Source organism: Parasteatoda tepidariorum, chromosome 1, assembly GCF_982258835.1.
Source record: "Parasteatoda tepidariorum strain Cologne lab strain chromosome 1, Ptep-v5.0, whole genome shotgun sequence".
NCBI lineage: Eukaryota > Metazoa > Arthropoda > Arachnida > Araneae > Theridiidae > Parasteatoda > Parasteatoda tepidariorum.
The window spans coordinates 119,078,104-119,097,321 of record NC_141755.1 but is presented as its reverse complement, the minus strand read 5'-3'; the positions used below and the strand labels follow the sequence as shown (position 1 = coordinate 119,097,321).

Here is a 19,218-nt window from a genome sequence, read left to right as displayed (position 1 = left end):
AATATTAAAGGGAGTTACGGAGTGAGTCATGTGCGCAGCTCCGGAGTCGAAATTTATCCGTTTTTCAGCTATTATTCCCTCTTTTCCAAAGAAAAATAATTATTTTTATATATATAACACTTTATTCACGTTGAAATATCAAAAAATAAATTTTAAAAAATAAAAAAAAGCAAATAGAAAAAAAAAAATTAAAAATTAATCCGTGACCCAGACCGAACCCCTGACCACCGAGTCTACAAACTTCTTTACCCATGGCGCTAACAACCACACCACGACTCACACGTTGCGTCCACGAATATATAGCTTAAAAAACTACCTTCCGGTTAATTAACAAAATCAATTTTGGCCCATTATGTCCCCCCTAATTAGTGTATAAAAATTTCCTTTAGTACGATTGTTTGGTATATAAAACTCTAATTTCTGGCGGAGTTTGAAAATTATAAGTTAATATTAGAGGGAGTTACGGAGTGAGTCATGTGCGCAGCTCCGGAATCGAAATTTATCCGCTTTTCAGCTATTATTCCCTCTTTTCCAAAGAAAAATAATTATTTTTATATATATAACACTTTATTCACGTTGAAATATTGAAAAATAAATTTTAAAAAATAAAATAAAGTAAATAGAAAAAAAAATTTAAAATTATTCCGTGACCAGGACCGAACCCCTGACCACCGAGTCTACAAACTTCTTTACCCATGGCGCTAACAACCACACCACGACTCACACGTTGCTTCCACGAATATATAGCTTAAAAAACTACCTTCCGGTTAATTAACAAAATCTATTTTGGCCCATTATGTGCCCCCTAATTAGTGTATAAAAATTCCCTTTGGTACGATTGTTTGGTATACAAAACTCTAATTTCTGGCAGAGTTTGAAAATTATAAGTTAATATTAAAGGGAGTTACGGAGTGAGTCATGTGCGCAGCTCCGGAGTCGAAATTTATCCGTTTTTCAGCTATTATTCCCTCTTTTCCAAAGAAAAATAATTATTTTTATATATATAACACTTTATTCACGTTGAAATATCAGAAAATAAATTTTAAAAAATAAAATAAAGTAAATAGAAAAAAAAAATTAAAAATTACTCCGTGACCAGGACCGAACCCCTGACTACCGAGTCTACAAACTTCTTTACCCGTGGCGCTAACAACCACACCACGACTCACACGTTGCTTCCACGAATATATAGCTTTAAAAACTACCTTCCGGTTAATTAACAAAATCTATTTTGGTTCTTTATGTGCCCCCTAAATAGTGTATAAAAATTCTCTTTGGTACGATTGTTTGGTATATTAAGATTGATTTATAAAACGTGAAAATTCAATCATTAGATCAAAATCTATTCAGGGTGGTCTGGCTTTTATTTTGTACACTATACATCGAGTTCTGTGAACAAAATGTTCTTAAATTCACTCCAAAGATATGATGAAAAAAACGGTGGGTCTAGGTTTTGAATCCACCCTGCTTTAGAGTGGGTACCAGCTTGTCAGGGAAATAAAGGCGGTAGGTGCACAATGCTGATTTTATTTTCACCACCACTCCTCGTTAGTCATAAATCGTGGAGTCTTAATATCGATGACCCTCTATCTCACAATAGACTGTTGGGCGAATTTTTTCTGCACATAAATATTTTAAATAAAATTCTCTTCGCGCGAATATTTTATTGCTATACCATAATTAGGTTTGCAATAAGGTAAAATGAACGAGAGAAGGCCCCACATTATAAAGGATCCGCAGCGCATAGGACCCCTAAAGCCAAATTCGAGAAGGAAAAAAAATATGTAACAAAATATTGAAGAGTCAATCTTAAACTCCAGATTCAAATTTTATTTATTATTTTAATGAGATTGTTCGAATGAAAAGTTTCTAAAAAAGAACTATTACTTATACTTATGTCGAGAAACCTTTCAAAGAAAGTTTTCGTATTGTACTTGCGCAGACTTTAAAAAAACAATCCAAAATCATGGTCTTATGCTCGTTTATTTGCTTTCCTTTAAATGAGGCCCCTTGCAAAATATTTTCTTATTATTTATTAATATTTTCGCTGAAAAGGTTAATATTTGCTTTATTTCGTTTCCTTTGAAAAAGGTTTTCGCTTAATATTTCTGCTAATCATGACAGCAAACAAAAATGCAAAAAATAAGGTTCACAATTTGCTTGTTTTTTAACCTAAATAACAATATTTTTAAAAAAAGATTTAAAAATCATTTAGTTTTCCTTTAAGGAGGAAAGGTTGGAAATTGCAATATTTTTATGTCATTGAAAAAAGGTTTTTACCGCAAACCTTTTCGTAACAATGAAAGTAAAGTTAAAACTCAAGGTTGTCGTAAGGTTACATGCTTTCTGGGTTGCTAGTAAAATATGTAAACTCGAAAGTCCTGTTGGAATGGCCTCATAAAATTGTGATGGCATGTCTTCTGATTATGCACAAGAGTGTTTTCATGATGTTCGCCAATAGCCCAATGAGCAGCTCTAGTGTGACGAAAACAAAGTACATACCTTTCAATCTATAAAAATACGTAGGGAACAATGGTTCATTTACCAGTCTAGAAAAATTTCAATTTTCCCTCTGAAAACAACTCTATTTGCCCCACAAAAGATGATTGTTGTTGTAGTTGTTGTAGTTAATTTACGTCGTACTACAGCTGCACCATGGGCTATTGGCGACGGTCTGGGAAACATCCCTGAGGATGATCCGAGGACAAGAAATCACAATTTTGATTCTTTGCAGAGGGGATGGCGCCCTCGCTTCGATAGCCCAGTGACCTGCACGCGAGGTAGATCACTTCACGGTAGAACAGTTTAACGAAGACCATTACCGCACGCCCTCGGTCCCTACGTAGACTGATCCAAGTGGTCACCCCGCCGCACACTGTCCGCAGCCAGTGATGCTTGACTTCGGTGTTCTGCTAGGAACCGTGTCTTAACGATCAGTTCACTGCGGGATCTCAAAAAGGATGAAGTATAAGGATAGCCGAACCAATTTGTTTTCATTGCACATATTTTTAACAACGAAAGTGCCCGCTTTCAAAACTTTCAGAAAATTGTTAAGTGAAAGTCATCCGATATATGGGATGAAAAATAAAGATCGTAGCCCCTTAGCAAAATCCGTTCGAAAGCGCGAGTTTACAGGTTTTCTCTAGGAGTAGAAACATGCATTGAAGTGTTGAAGTTACCTGGTACATAAATCAAAAATATATGTCGGTTATAATAAAATATATTAAACAAATAATAAATCTGAAGTAAGAAAAGGCAGATACTTTATTTACGTTGCAATAGAGCTGCACAATGGGCTATTGGCGATGGTCTGGGGAACATCCCTAAGGAGGTTCGGAAGACATGTCATCGCATTTTTGATCCTCTGCAGAGGGGGTGGCATCTCTGCTTTGGTAGCCCGACCATTGCCCGACACACTATATAAAACAATTCCTCAATACTCTATGAGCCCGACGACCTGCACTCAAAGTCGAGAACTTTACGGTAGAACAATTTAACGAGGACCAATACCATGTCCCCCTTGTCCCTACGCAGACTGATCAGAGTGGTCACCCACCCGCTGACCGACCGTAGCTAGTGATGCACCGTAAAGTGCTCGACTTAGCGTGCAGGTCGTCGGGCTACCGAAGCGGGGGTGCCATCCCCTCTGCAGAGGATCAAAATTGTCTTCGGATCATCCTCAGGGATGTTTCCCAGACCTTCGCCAATAGCCCATTGTGCAGCTCTAGTGCGACGTAAATGAACAACAACAGCAACAACTCCACTGCCGGACCTAAGTTAAATAAAAGAAGTATACAAGGATGAATTATATTTCAACAAATTCGATGTGCTTCTATACGGCTCTGTATTCAATTTATTTAACGTTAACTAACATTTAGAATTAATTGTGTAGGGCTTTACATCTGGAGTGCAAGTACTCAATCATTAGCGCACTGTCTTGAATGTGTGACAAAAATGCTAAAAACGCCATTCTAGCAAACCTGACAAAACGATTAAGCGTTAACGATGAAAACGATGATGTAATCGACCAATCAAATGCCTCTATTTATTAAAAAGTCGGTCAGCCAAGCAACAGCCTTAGCGGTGACTGCAGATGCCAACAGTATTAATGTATCAATAGAGACTTATATTTTGTTAATTTTGATGTCTGTTTTTTAGAAGAAATAGACAGTCGGAAATGTGAAGGAAAAAGATAAATATGTACAATTAAACTTTATTTTCACGTTACGAATGTAAAATTGAGTGACGGGTTTTAAATTTTTGCCAGCTGCTACAGATCTGATATTAAATTTATAATAGTTTCATGGTTATAATGGTTGCAACAATCTACCGTCCTTGGTATGATTGTTAGTTTAACAGATGAAATCTTATAAAAATTTATAATGTCCTTCAAACTTCGCCAGTTAGAACGGGAGACTAGAGACAAATCTCCTGTTCCAGTCAAAGTAAGCAATTCTTTATAATAGTTCTTACCTTCACTTCAGTATAAAACAAAAATATAAATAGGGGGGCTATATCCGTATCCTTATCTGTCACTCTAACTACAATCGCCAAGGTGCCAAAAATATTTTGAATTTGCATGTAACAAAAAACATGCTTTTCTCCTTTTGTGATTTTTTAGGTGCTTGCGGTCGCTACCCCGATGTTTTTAAGACGACGTTTATTCAGCTGCAGATCAGGATTCAGAAATCTTCCTTATGAACAAGTTGCGTATACTGAAAGAAGAATATTTCCATATCGGGGAAGATTTCCTTACTGTGATCTGCAGCAGAATAATTGCCAAGTCATGGCAACTTCCGGGTAGTACTCTGCAGAGAAACTAGAGAATAAAATCCCAGAAGGTGCTCACACAAAGGCTAAAATCGTCTGTAAGACTTCACGTTTAATTTGCTACAGATCACAGTGCAGAAATCTTCCTTATAAATAATATGTATCTCCTGAACGATATAAATAACTTCAGAAATTTCGACTTGCGCATTTAAGTTTTTGTAGCAGTTTTATTAAGTTTTGCGCATTAAAGTGTGCAAGAAACTGAAGAATAAAATCCTAGAAGGGGTCCAAATAAAAGCGTATAACAGTTGGTAAGAATATGTTTCTTCTGCTGCAGATCCAGAAATCTTCCTTCTTCTAAAAGGAAGATATTTCCATATCAGGATAGATTTCTGTACAGTGATTTGTAGCAGAATAATCGCCAAGTCTTTGCAACTTCCAGGCAGCAGCCTGCAAGGCTCTAAAAAAAAGCAATGTGCCAACTGAAAGGGTATAATGCGAAGATTTATGTTGTGTAATCTGAGACAGAATAATCGCAAATCTTGGCAACCTCCGGGTGAGGATAATGATCCTGGAGCAACTGGAGAAAAAATCTCTGAAAGGGACCAGCTCGAAGGGTGTAACTCGTAGCCTACCTTTAGCAAACATCTATGTGATTTTTTTTTTAAAATTGCAAGTTTAAAACCCATTTGGCACCTTGGCGATTGTAGTTGAGCCATCAGATCACGATGCAGTAAGATATTTTCATATATTGATCTGTTTGAAAATGTGAACTTTTGGCTAAGGCAATTGTAAAAACTTAATTTCATAATTGACTTAATGATGATAATTTTTACATGAAAACCATGCATTTAAATCAAATTAATTTAATATGTATTAATCCATGACCAGCAATGAAAAAAATTTTATAAAACAAAAATTTAGTTACCGTTTTAAATTGTTTCTGCATAGCAAAATGTAATTACTCTCCCCTTACCTAAACGTTTTAAAAGCACTTGAAGAAAATATTTAATTTTTTCTATGAATTTAGATTTACGATATAAAAATAGAAAGATATATCAAATATTTAATTGAAGATTTAATTACTATTTTTAAGACGATAGATTATATTTAGAATTTTTAAAAATATTAAGAATTTTTAATTTTTCATTCCGAAAACATCTTTGTATCACTTATATTTTTATATTCCTTAAATCAGACCACATTTTGTAAGCAAACTAATTATAATTTCGAACCAAAATTCTTGTTCTTACTTTTAAAATACATTTTTGTGTAGAGACAATAATTACAAAAAAAAAAAAAAAAAAAAATGTCAATGACAGTGAACTAGAAAAAGACAATATTTTATTTCAAGATATATATTTTTCATAACTACATCATCTGCTCTATAATAGTTTATTAACATAATAAATATTGTTTGTTTTACATTTTAAATTATTTGTATATTTATCTAAATTGTTTATCGTTTAGAAATTGGCCAAGGTTGTATTTTTATTATTTTGTGCATGTGACCAATAAAACTTTTTATCCAAACATTCCAGTAAATTTTCAGTTATATTTTTACTCAGGTAGATGTTTTATTCTTGGTCTTTTTATCACCAATATTTATGAAATTTTTCTAAATTTTATAAATGTTGAGCAATTGAAATTGAAACAGCAAATTTTTATAATACTTAAAAAATGTTTCTTTTTTTTTTTAAGTTACCAAATACTTGTCTCTACTCAAAATTTTTTAAATAAAAACTGACAAAAAATTAAAATTATTCAATTAAATCAAAATTCAGATATTTACTTCGTTTAAATTATAATTTAAAGCAACTATGCAAAGATTCTAAATTATTCAATTATTAATAAGGGTAATAAATAAACACAAAAATGCTAAATAAACTTCCAGTTAAAAATTTAAAAAAAAATAATAATAAAAATGCTGTTAAAATTCGAATTATTATTTTTTTTTTAAAGTTATTCAGTTAAGGTTTTTTTTTTCTTTGTACAAAGTTAATATTTTGATATTCTAAATCAAACTACAGTTGGAACTCAAAACTGAATGTATTCATAACTATATAAACACTTGTATATAAATTATTTTAAATTTATCTTAATATTCTTATTATCGAATGATAATGTTCTTTTATTATTATTTGAAATCTGACAAAAAAGAAACTAAATATGTAATAACATAATCACACGCATCAAACTCTTTAAAAATTTTTTAAATATTATAGAAATTATAGACCCATAGGTAATTACTGTTCTCTTTTACATTTAAAGTACGAACAGTAATTACAAAATAAATCTTTGTCAAATAAATGAAAAATTATTTAATTTCTTTAATTAAACTATTCATATCTAGATATACTATATATATTCTATCTAAAGGTACCTTTTGATAGATGAAGGTTGACATAGTCGGTAATTAAATCCCCTCAAGGCTTTAAAAATGTTAGCAAAATTACTAAAAATTCTGAAAGTTTTAATATTTGATTGTCTACCACTCTATAAAATATTTTTCAAAAAAACATAGTTATTAACAGCCTTTAATAAGATGTTTTGCACTTATTTTTATTAGAGATATCGTCCTGATGACAAAGAGAAGGAAAAAAGTGACTCCAGTGATGATGATAATTATGAGCCATATATTCCCCTGAAAGAAAGAAAAAAGGAAAAGGTAAGTCTTTTGGTGCTGGATTCTGTCATCCAGACGAAAACAAGCATTATTAAGTACACTCATTTAGTTTTAATTTCAATATAAGTTTTAGTACAGGGATGCACAACCTGTGGCCAAAACTTGTCCCCAAAGAAGAATGTGACATGATCCCTGAACAGTTTTGAATGACACTAATAAAAAAAAATGTGTGAAATCTTTAAAATATAGATAAAAAATATCAAGGTTTTGTTCTGAACACAAATGTAAAAGTGGCAGAACAACCATTTTATATTTAGACTATGCTCCATATTTTATTATCAATTTAATGAATCCAGCTGAATAAATCACCTATTTTTACCTAAGTATCGGGAATCTTAATTCATAAGGCTGTCCTTGGAGAGGTAACATCTGTAAAGAACCTACATTCAGGTGTTCTGTTAGCAGGGTTGTTTTTTGTTGTTGTTGTTTTTAAAATCAAAAACTTTTTTTTAATATGACTTGTTTTTGAGCGGCACAGAGTTTTTGTCATTGACTTTTCCTGACAAAAAAGTGTTAACTCAAATGCGCAATTCAGAATTGTCAAATTTTTTTTTTGGTATTTTTCATTGTGCTCAGAATTTTCTGCAGACCTTACATCAACAGTTGACAGACTGCAGGTTTTGCATCCTTACATAGACTTATGAAACACTGGAGAGAATTATGTACAGTCATAGAAATTCATGTTATACTCCTTAAATTTGGTTGCCACTTTTTATTCTTAAATTATTGAAATAATTTAAACCATCAAATAATAATTGTTTGCAGCTTGTAAAGTTGGGTCGTTTAGGAACTATATTGCAAGAAAAAGAAAAGTTTAAAGTCAAATCAAGTAGTGAAGGCGATAGTGATGAATTGGATGACGATTTTGGAAGAAAGTATAATGTCAGTCTACTTGATCAGCATAATGAGCTAAAGAAGAAAGCAGAAGGTAAAGATGTTGTTTGCTTTGTAATTATTATCAGTACCATCTTTACATGTTGCAGTGCCGGGGGGGGGGGGGGGGGCTCGCGAATATTACTTTTTATAAATTCTATTTTAAAAAAATTAAGAATAAACAAAATTGCCTTATATATTTTTTTAAATAAATATGTTCTATTGTATAAAGTGTGCATTTTGTTTTTCTTTCTAAAAATAGTGATTGATTATCCTGCAAATAACTATAATTTCAATTGTTTATCACCAGACAAACTTAAAAAGGCGACCCAAATCTAGTTTTTTGTGTTCCAATGAAGTTTTTATTTGCATTGAGGTTTTTGGGTTTTGTGTAGTTAAAAGGTGTTTAAATTTGTTGAAATTATTGCACAGATTAAAAATACTTTATTCTATGTATGTGAAGTTTTTAGTTACATTTTAAAGACTATGACGTGCTATAAGGACTTAAAATATTTCTTTACCCTGCATACCATTAAGACAGCTTGGAGTATTAAGAATATGCATAGCTACCAACTCTACTGGATTTTCCAGTAGACTACTGGATTTTTTCTGTTTCTCCTAGTCTACTGGTTTAATTTAAATTCTCCTTGTTTTTGTACATATTAATTACCTAAAATTAAGTCTAATTTCTAAAAAAATCCATATTGAAATAGAATTTTTGTACACATTGTTTACTTGCTATAATATTTAAATAATGTATTACTAATACATAAGGAAGTGAACCTCATTTATACAAATTAGTTCAAAACTACTTTTGTTCTAAAATGTTCAGTTTATTATTATTCAGAACTTTCTTTTTTAAATTAATTAAAAATATATTTTTAATTATTTTTGATGAATTAAATGCCTATTAATATTCAAAATTATGAGTAAACATAATACATAACATTTCAAGTATGTTTAATGTCAATCATAACTGGGAAATATTGTAGTTTTTCTATATATATGACTAGAGAAAGCCCTAAAATTCCCTATGTGTAAAATATTTAGTAAATTATGCAATAATTATTATGAAATGTGTTATTTTGTAAAATCTACTGGATTTTTTCCTATCCATGTTTGCAGCTATGAATATGAGTCTAATTATCTTATTTTGCAGCTCGTAAAGAGAGTGCTCTTGAGAAACAGCTGAAAGAGGAGGAAAAAATCTTAGAAAGTGTTGCCGAGAAAAGAGGTAAAATACAGCTCCTTTTTTATTATTTCAACTCTTTTTCTTAATTCTTTTCGCAGGCATGTCTTCGCACCTGAGGTGTGTTTATATTGAATTTTTATTATAAATATAATCTGCATATTTTTATTGAATTAAAATAGTGGAAAATTATTCTTGCAATTCTGTTAAAGAAAATAAAATGTTTGCAATTTCTTCTCAAACTTTTTTTATTATTTTTTATTTATTTGGAAGGATAAATTTGTAAGCATGTACTGTGAAATCTCCTCACGTTCTAGAGAAATTTTAAAATCCCTTGCAGTCTTCTATGAATAAACCATGGTACAGGGCTGTAAATAAAGTATCGGCAATGTACTTGGAAAACATTTTTAATGATTATAGTAGTAAAACTGTATCACTTTCCTTCAAAATAATCACCAGCAAAGTATTGTACCTTTTTGCCTGTTTTCTAGATGGTACAGGATTCTGTTGTCAAAAAGACAGCAACAGAAACAGGGCTAAATAAAAGAAATTAAAATCAAGACAATCTTCACTGTTCTTATTTATCCTTGCTAAAAAATAAACAAAACAGTTTAATAAATAAATTAAACAAGTTTATTTCCTCAGTTAAAATGTGTTGTTGACGTTTGCCTGTTAAGGCAGAAAGGTGCGATTGTTCTTGTTTTCTAGTAGTGCTAGCTATGGCCAAGAATTCGACTTGTGCCACACCCAAACGTCACACCCTTTTACATGCCTGCCATTTCTCCTGTTTTTTAACGAGGACTACTGTATTTTAAAACTATTTCCTGTTTACCTGTATATTCTCAAATTTCTCCGTATTTGTTGAAGAAATTTTTAAAAAAATTTGGTGATAAAATATCCACTGATGACAAAAATACTTTTATTCCTCAACAGATGGTGCTAATGCCCTTATTGCAGCAGGTTGAGGTTAATAGTTTAAGGCTAGCTATGATGATTCAGGGGATAGTGTTCGTCTTCCAATCAGGTTAAGTGGGTTTAAATCAGAGTGGCTCTAGACGTATCTCGGGATAGTCCCCTTTGCTGGCAGGCTAACTGTGGCTGATTTTCGTGGTTTTCCTCTCCATATAACTCAAATGCGGGTAAGTTCCATCAGAAAGTCCTCCACAAGGGCAAATTTCTTCTGATACTTGATCCGGGAGTTCCCTTGTCTTCTGGATTGGGTTCGAAATTACAGGATTCTTAGTTGAACCTTAGTAGGAATTGGGAGGGCTGTTCACAACAACAGTTATGAAATAAAATAGTTTAAGTAATTATAAATAATGGTTCAAAAAATATTTATATACATATTTTTTTCTTCGCTAAATGTAAGTGCTTATTTTTTCCAATTTTTTATTTTGACTTACATTATTATGCCTGATGTATCAAAACTTTACTCGCAGCTTAAAAAATTTTAGTAAAATCTCAGTTATTTTATTTCTCCAATGTTGACAGGTATGCTTTTATAGGGTGAGCCCATTCATTCATCCACAGATCATAATTTTGACCTGAATCAGAGAACGATTAACCTCCAATTCAGTACCCCCAGAAGTATTGATTTGATTGACTGCTACTCGACAGATTTAACGTCATTTACTACTTGGGGAATCTTTGGCCAGCGGGGTTCGAACCCTTGGACATGGGCCCAGCACCCTACCGATCAGGCTATCCCAGCCCAGTTAAAATGTGTTGTAGTTAAGTTCCCAGTTAAAATGTGTTATATGTTAAAAGTTTTATTTGAAACTGTATGTGATTAAACTCTCAGGTTAAAAATAAAATATTTTTTAAATAATTTTCCTGTTTCTTTGAATTGTGATTCTAATAATTTTTTATATTGTATCTTGTTATAACAGTAGTTTCAATTTTATTGAGAATTAGTGTCTCGAATTTTTGTGAGAATACATTAGTACCTACATTATTTTAACTTTCTAATAATACATGTTTTTTAAAACATTAACCTCTTAACGCACAGATCTTTTGAAGAAAAAAAAAGTGGCCAAAGACAAAATCCCTTTATTTAAATGTAAAAAGGCAAATTTTATGTTAAAAATTGTTTATTTTTATTTTCAATTCTCGATTATATTCGAGTATGAAAAATTATAGCTGCATAAAATACATTGCCGCTCGATTTATCTCGAGTGTGCACAGTTTGGCCTGTTATTAATCGCGCTCGAATTAACTCGAACGCACAAGTTAAGGGGTTAATTCAGAATTTTGAAATACAGAATATAGAAGTTATGGAAACATAACTATTTCAATTTATGTATTTTATTTTATTACGAACCTAATGTCTAGAGCTCATTTCTAAATAATCGAATGTAATTACTGAGTTGCCACTCCACAGGGAAAACCTGGAGAATACAGGGAATTTAAAATTCACCTAAAATAACAGGCAATTTTGATACATTCTTAACAAGCTGGGTAAATACATGGAATTTTGTTTCTTAATTTTGTCTTAAAAAAATGGTGGCCACTCTAAGTGTTATCTATGAGATATTTAAGGATGTTATTTTAACTAAACTAAACTATTTCATTTACTTATAGCATTATTTAAGTATGTTCAGCTGTACCTTTTTTCGTCTCTAAGTTTTCCAACAATTAAAACTAATATAATATATATGTATATATATATATATAGCTCACACAAGAGCATAGTGATTGTTGTTTCCTCTTTATATTGTGCGTAATATGTACAGGGATTATTTTTGGGAGGGTTTTGAGTGGCAACACTGAATTAATAAAATCAGATCAACTCTGAAGTTGCAATAAAGGAACATTCATTTTCAGCTTTTAGATTACATTAATTAACATTTATGATGCACCAAACTATTAAATTTTGTCTGGAGGGATTTTTCAATGATTGACTGACAACCATTGAAAGAATGCTAAGGAAAAACAAACAATAGTTCAAATAGTTAATCTTGTTATAACCTAATAATCCTATCTTTCTGATGTTTATCAAAAGGCTGTTACAAAATATATTGTAACAGAAAATATTTCATTCTAGATTTTGTTGAAATTAGTTTAATTTCCTTTTAGCATTGATGGGTGTGGCTGAACTTGCTAAAGGCATTCAATATGAAGATCCAATTAAAACTGGGTTCGTCTATTATTCACTATTATTGATTTTCTTTTAGTATTTTAATTGTTTTATGTTGCAGTTTTCTGCATGATTTGTTTTAGATTTGATTTACATAGGACTTAATTATTTTATTAAACAAATTGGTTTAAATCTAAGTATTGTTTTATATAGTGTTTAATAACTTGAATAATAATAATTTAGATTGCTTTTTTAACACACGTAATTATTTCTCATTTTTTATTGGTTAATGAATTCCTTTAAATTACTTTGTTATAAAATTTATAATTACAAGGAATATTGTATCTTTGTTTCTTTCCTCTTTTTTTTCTCTTTTTTTTAGTGAAAAATCCTTCTTATTTAAATTTTTAACTGTCTGAAGCAATTTGTTTCTGAAATTTTGATTTCTGAAACAAATTGTTTCCCCAAATAAATTTGTCTTTTTGTAACACTTGATTGAAAAGTTGCGATTGACTTTTTACACTATTACTGAATAATCTTTTTAGTGATGAACATTTAATGATTTTTTATTGTAAGCGAAGATTCAATAGGAATTTGTAAAACAAATTTGTTGATGTAGTTGCTATGGTAATTGATCGTAATGTTCAGATTTGAATCACAACAGAATTGGGAACTAAATCTGTGTTAATGCAATAAAACATTTTGAAATCTTTGAATTGAATACTTCGATGTAAATTTTATTTCAATAGGAATTTGTAAAACAAATTTGTTGATGTAGTTGCTATGGTAATTGATCGTAATGTTCAGATTTGAATCACAACAGAATTGGGAACTAAATCTGTGTTAATGCAATAAAACATTTTGAAATCTTTGAATTGAATACTTCGATGTAAATTTTATTTCAATAGGAATTTGTAAAACAAATTTGTTGATGTAGTTGCTATGGTAATTGATCGTAATGTTCAGATTTGAATCACAACAGAATTGGGAACTAAATCTGTGTTAATGCAATAAAACATTTTGAAATCTTTGAATTGAATACTTCGATGTAAATTTTATTTCAATAGGAATTTGTAAAACAAATTTGTTGATGTAGTTGCTATGGTAATTGATCGTAATGTTCAGATTTGAATCACAACAGAATTGGGAACTAAATCTGTGTTAATGCAATAAAACATTTTGAAATCTTTGAATTGAATACTTCGATGTAAATTTTATTTCAATAGGAATTTGTAAAACAAATTTGTTGATGTAGTTGCTATGGTAATTGATCGTAATGTTCAGATTTGAATCACAACAGAATTGGGAACTAAATCTGTGTTAATGCAATAAAACATTTTGAAATCTTTGAATTGAATACTTCGATGTAAATTTTATTTCAATAGGAATTTGTAAAACAAATTTGTTGATGTAGTTGCTATGGTAATTGATCGTAATGTTCAGATTTGAATCACAACAGAATTGGGAACTAAATCTGTGTTAATGCAATAAAACATTTTGAAATCTTTGAATTGAATACTTCGATGTAAATTTTATTTCAATAGGAATTTGTAAAACAAATTTGTTGATGTAGTTGCTATGGTAATTGATCGTAATGTTCAGATTTGAATCACAACAGAATTGGGAACTAAATCTGTGTTAATGCAATAAAACATTTTGAAATCTTTGAATTGAATACTTCGATGTAAATTTTATTTCAATAGGAATTTGTAAAACAAATTTGTTGATGTAGTTGCTATGGTAATTGATCGTAATGTTCAGATTTGAATCACAACAGAATTGGGAACTAAATCTGTGTTAATGCAATAAAACATTTTGAAATCTTTGAATTGAATACTTCGATGTAAATTTTATTTCAATAGGAATTTGTAAAACAAATTTGTTGATGTAGTTGCTATGGTAATTGATCGTAATGTTCAGATTTGAATCACAACAGAATTGGGAACTAAATCTGTGTTAATGCAATAAAACATTTTGAAATCTTTGAATTGAATACTTCGATGTAAATTTTATTTCAATAGGAATTTGTAAAACAAATTTGTTGATGTAGTTGCTATGGTAATTGATCGTAATGTTCAGATTTGAATCACAACAGAATTGGGAACTAAATCTGTGTTAATGCAATAAAACATTTTGAAATCTTTGAATTGAATACTTCGATGTAAATTCTTCATACTTTCAAAACTTTTCTTAAATTTTGATGTTATTTCTTAATAGTACTTTGAAGACTACTCTAATACTTTAACACTAAACATACCAGCACTTAATATATATCTATTTCTACCATACTCAGTCACATGACCTGACCTAATATTTCCTAATTGGATGTATGAAATATGGATGCTAGGAAGGAAATAAACTAAGAAAACTTTATTATAATTAAACAAAATTGTATATTGCCAAATTTTATGTATTACAAGCACAAAGAATAAGAATTTTTAATTCATTGCTCTACGCATTTTTTACATACACAGGGTGCTTCCATTGTACATTTTCTGCAAACATATTTCTTCCAATTATTATTATTTCTATAATTCTTATAATTTTTCTTATAATTATGAGAATTATAATTTTTATAATTAATATTATTTCTTCGAAGTACTTGTGCTGTCTCGATTGTTTCGACATTTTTCTGGGAAAAAACTAACAGTTAGTTAAAAATGAAGTAAAGCTATCAAAATAAAATGTAAGCTACTTACCAAAACATTTATTCTTTGTCATTTTTTCTCGCACAAAAATACCAATCTATAATTTTAGGTACTTTCTTGAAATTTGAATTCACAGTTCTTCTGATTAAAATAACTACGCAACAGTCTTTGCAGAAATGTGCAACTAATCAAATACAATACGTTGAAAACGTATTGCATCGTAATTTCTGATCCGATAACGTTATAAAGTAATAAATTGTTCTCCCTGTCAAATGACCGGTTGTGGAAGAAATAGATATATGACAAGTATTATCCGAAACAAACAAAATACAAAATAAATAAATAAATAATAATAGAATATTAACTGTATATGATTGTTAGAAACAGTCAAATGTGCAAAAACGATAAGATACGAGCATTTTTTATGCAAAAGTTCTTAAACGGTCATTTGACCGTTTATGGTATGTTTAGTGTTAAGCAATTTGGCCTATTTATCGAGAAGGAAGAAAAAATAATTATTTTGTTGCAAATCAAGGAGGAGCCTCTTAATGGCATTATAGTTTTATCATAAGATTATAAAAATTACTTATGTATAAACTTATTGATTTTAGGTGGAGACCCCCACGCTACATATTAGCTTTGTCAGAAAAGAGGCACGAGCGAGTGCGTCGGAAGTATCGGATACTTGTCGAAGGAGATAACATTGTTCCACCAATCAAAACATTCAAAGTTAGTCATATTTTTGCTGAATTTGCTTTTTAATATTTTATTGTTAAATTTTGTTTTCAACTTTTTGATCTTAAATTTTAAAAAAAACTTAATTCTTTTGATTTAATTTTAAGACAGGTTTGAAATGTCTGTTTTATATTAATGCTGCAAAACTCAGCAAGAAAGAATGATTGAAATTTTTAATTATTTCCCTAAAGTAAATAAAGTACTTCGTAATGAATGAAAGTTATAAATTTAAAAATATTTTCTGAAATATTTTTGAGCAAACTTAAATGCATTTGCATGCACATAGAATTGTACTTATTAATTTTTTTCCAAGCTTTTTTTCTAACAACCTTGTTTTAATTCAAATTTTCAGTTAAGAAACTTTAACTTAATTTATTCTTTTAATCTTAAATTATTAGTTTAACAAAACATAAAAAGAAAAGTATCCTTTGTGATAATGGGAAGTTGAAAACTTTTACATTCAAATTTTGCTGTCACAAATATTTTTAGAACTTGTTTTGAAACTGCAATAAGCAGGAGTGGTATTTCATCCTGAAAAGGATATTGGAACAATTTATACAAAATGGAAGAAACTAAAACTGACCATACTATTTTCTTTAATTTTCTTGTTCACATTAAAAATATTTGATATTTAATTTCTGAATTTTTTTCCCTTATTTATTTTTAGGAAATGAAGTTCCCTAAATGTATCCTCCATGGTTTAAAGAAAAAAGGAATTACTAAACCTACTCCTATACAGATGCAAGGATTACCAGCAGTGTAAGATCTTTAACAAGATTAGATATATGTGATTAAGTTAAAAAAATAATTCCAGATACTTGATACCCAGAAATAAAAGGAAAAAACTAAAATCATCATTACATTTTAGTTATCAGGATAACTGTATTTAAATTTTAAAACCTATTTGGAGCAAGGTATACAGGGCGTCCCAAAAGTACAAAACGAGTTAAATATCATGAAATATGCATGGGATAAAAAAAATTTCTTTATTCTACTTACTTTGTTTACACAACACCAAAAAAAAAAAAAAAAACTTTATGAATTAAGGCTTTTTTATTACACTTATAAATAAATATACAAAAAAAATATATGAAAAATATCTTTATTACCAAAAGGGCAACAAAGAAATTGTACCCTATAATGTGTTAAATATACTAGCTATAATAAAAATAAATTAAAATTAAGTAAATAAGTGCACATGAAATACAGTACATTATTGGCAAATCTGAAATTAAGCTCATGAAATATTTTCAAAAGATGTATCTAATGTTACCAACGTGCAATCTCACTATCTGCGGGGAGGCTGCAAGGTGTTGGTTAGATTTCTGATTTTCCAGAAAAAAAAGCATCAATATTCAACTTAAGGTCGTTACATATTTGTTTACCAGGGTGCGTATCGTTTTTGAGAAGTGCTTAAATATGCTTATTTTTTTTTTACCTTTGTTAACAGCCCTGAAAGGAGCTTTTTTTTTTTATTTGGGTTTTGTAAGAAGTGCTTAGTTTTCTATCTTTTAAAAAAGAGATTTTTTCTTTGCGGTGTCGATTGTTGTTCTAAATTACGAAAAATGCACAATTTTCTCTGCAATATTTATCAGAAACCAGTTATTTTATCATGATTATGTAAAGTTCATGAAAATGTTTTTCAAATTGTTTTTATGTTCATAAGTTAAGGACTTTGAATGATGGGAAAAATTATTATTGCACAGATCCTAATTATGATTTATTTTTAAGGAAAGTGATTAAAAATATTTTTTAAATACTTAAAAGGTGCTTATTTTTTGTTGAAAAAATCTAGCTATGCACCCTGTTTACAGATTGTAATTTTCTTGCAAAATTAAGATAAGGTAAAAACTATTTTAAATGGAGAAAAATATTTATATTTGATATTTTGGAAAACATATTATTGACATCTCGAGACGTTTGATCGTTCTCTTAATTTTCAAACACCCTGTATTAGCCTTGAGAAAAACGAAATGTTGTAAATGTAATATTAATTAGCTAAATAAAATTTTTCATCACTAAAAAAATTTTAATAATTCAACTAGCAAAACTTGTTGGTATATTTTTAATGATGCTCGTAGAACATTTGTAATTATTTCAAGTCTTGTTTCTAAACATTATACATATATATATATAATTCCGTGCTGTTGGATTTATTTAATTTTGCATTTGTTTTTTTTGTAATTGTATTTATTCTTAGTTAGTGAAATGTTAGCTAGTGTTATCTAAAAGATATGTGATTATTCAAAAATCTTTGAAAAGTAAGATATTTGTTTTGGTATTGAAAAAAAGAACGTTGATGACCTTAAAATTCTTTTTTAAAATAACCTTTAGACACGGATAGAAAGAAAACGATCCTCTACGAACCGTAAAAAATAATCTTAAAAGACTAATGCTTTAAAAAAATTTAAAATTCAGTTTTTTTTTTAGAATTAAATATTATGTTGGATTTATACATTTAATAAAATAATTTTTAGCGACACAATCTTCAAAAAGATCCCTATTGCATTGTATTATCAATTTTTTTAAAAATCTTTAAATTCAGAGATAGATCATTGGCCAAAAATAAATGCTTTATATCTTGATAAAATATGTTCAACATCATCACTTGTTATTGGAGTATATTTAAAATAACAAGATTCAATCTAAAATTTATACTGACTGTATAAAGAAGAAAATTAATTTGCAAGAAAAAAGTGCTTAGTGATAAATCTTATTCAAAGATAATAAAAAATAACAAAATGGGATGTAATTCTAAAACGTGAAAAAAATAATGGTTTAAAAACACTTTAATATTGCCTTATTAATGAAGAACCAAAAAAAAAATAATAAATAAATAAATTTTATTTATCATCAACATCCTAACCTTTCTTATTATGAATGTATTTTGCAAATTTAGATGATTTTTCTAAATTATTTTTAATTCAGTTTATCAGGTCGAGATATGATTGGTATTGCTTTTACTGGTTCAGGAAAGACCCTTGTGTTTGTTTTACCTATTGTTATGTTTGCTATGGAACAAGAGAAATGCCTGCCATTCACACAGGAGGAAGGTCCTTATGGTCTCATCATTTGCCCGTCTGTAAGTTTTTGATTCACTCTTAAAGGAACTTTTACACCACACAACCATTGCTAATCACGTTTTTCGGGGCTCTGTGTTTTAACAGCCTTGGCTGCATCATCATTACAGATGATGTGTACAGCTAGTGCCTCCGACCCATGAGAGGACTCTCAGTAATGA

The 19,218-nt window shown here is 29.7% G+C and overlaps 1 protein-coding gene across 1 annotated transcript in view; it reads left to right on the top strand.

Moving 5' to 3' along the window:
* Positions 1-4,079: 4,079 nt before the first annotated feature.
* LOC107439579 (ATP-dependent RNA helicase abstrakt) overlaps positions 4,080-19,218 on the top strand; it is a 35,456-nt gene continuing 20,317 nt past the window's right edge. The window contains exons 1-8 of the mRNA XM_087151413.1: positions 4,080-4,445; positions 7,340-7,438; positions 8,222-8,384; positions 9,489-9,563; positions 12,594-12,654; positions 15,854-15,971; positions 16,645-16,736; positions 18,906-19,059. Coding sequence (XP_087007539.1) covers positions 4,383-4,445; positions 7,340-7,438; positions 8,222-8,384; positions 9,489-9,563; positions 12,594-12,654; positions 15,854-15,971; positions 16,645-16,736; positions 18,906-19,059 — 825 coding nt within the window. The 5' untranslated portion in view covers positions 4,080-4,382. The remainder of the gene's footprint in view (positions 4,446-7,339; positions 7,439-8,221; positions 8,385-9,488; positions 9,564-12,593; positions 12,655-15,853; positions 15,972-16,644; positions 16,737-18,905; positions 19,060-19,218) is intronic.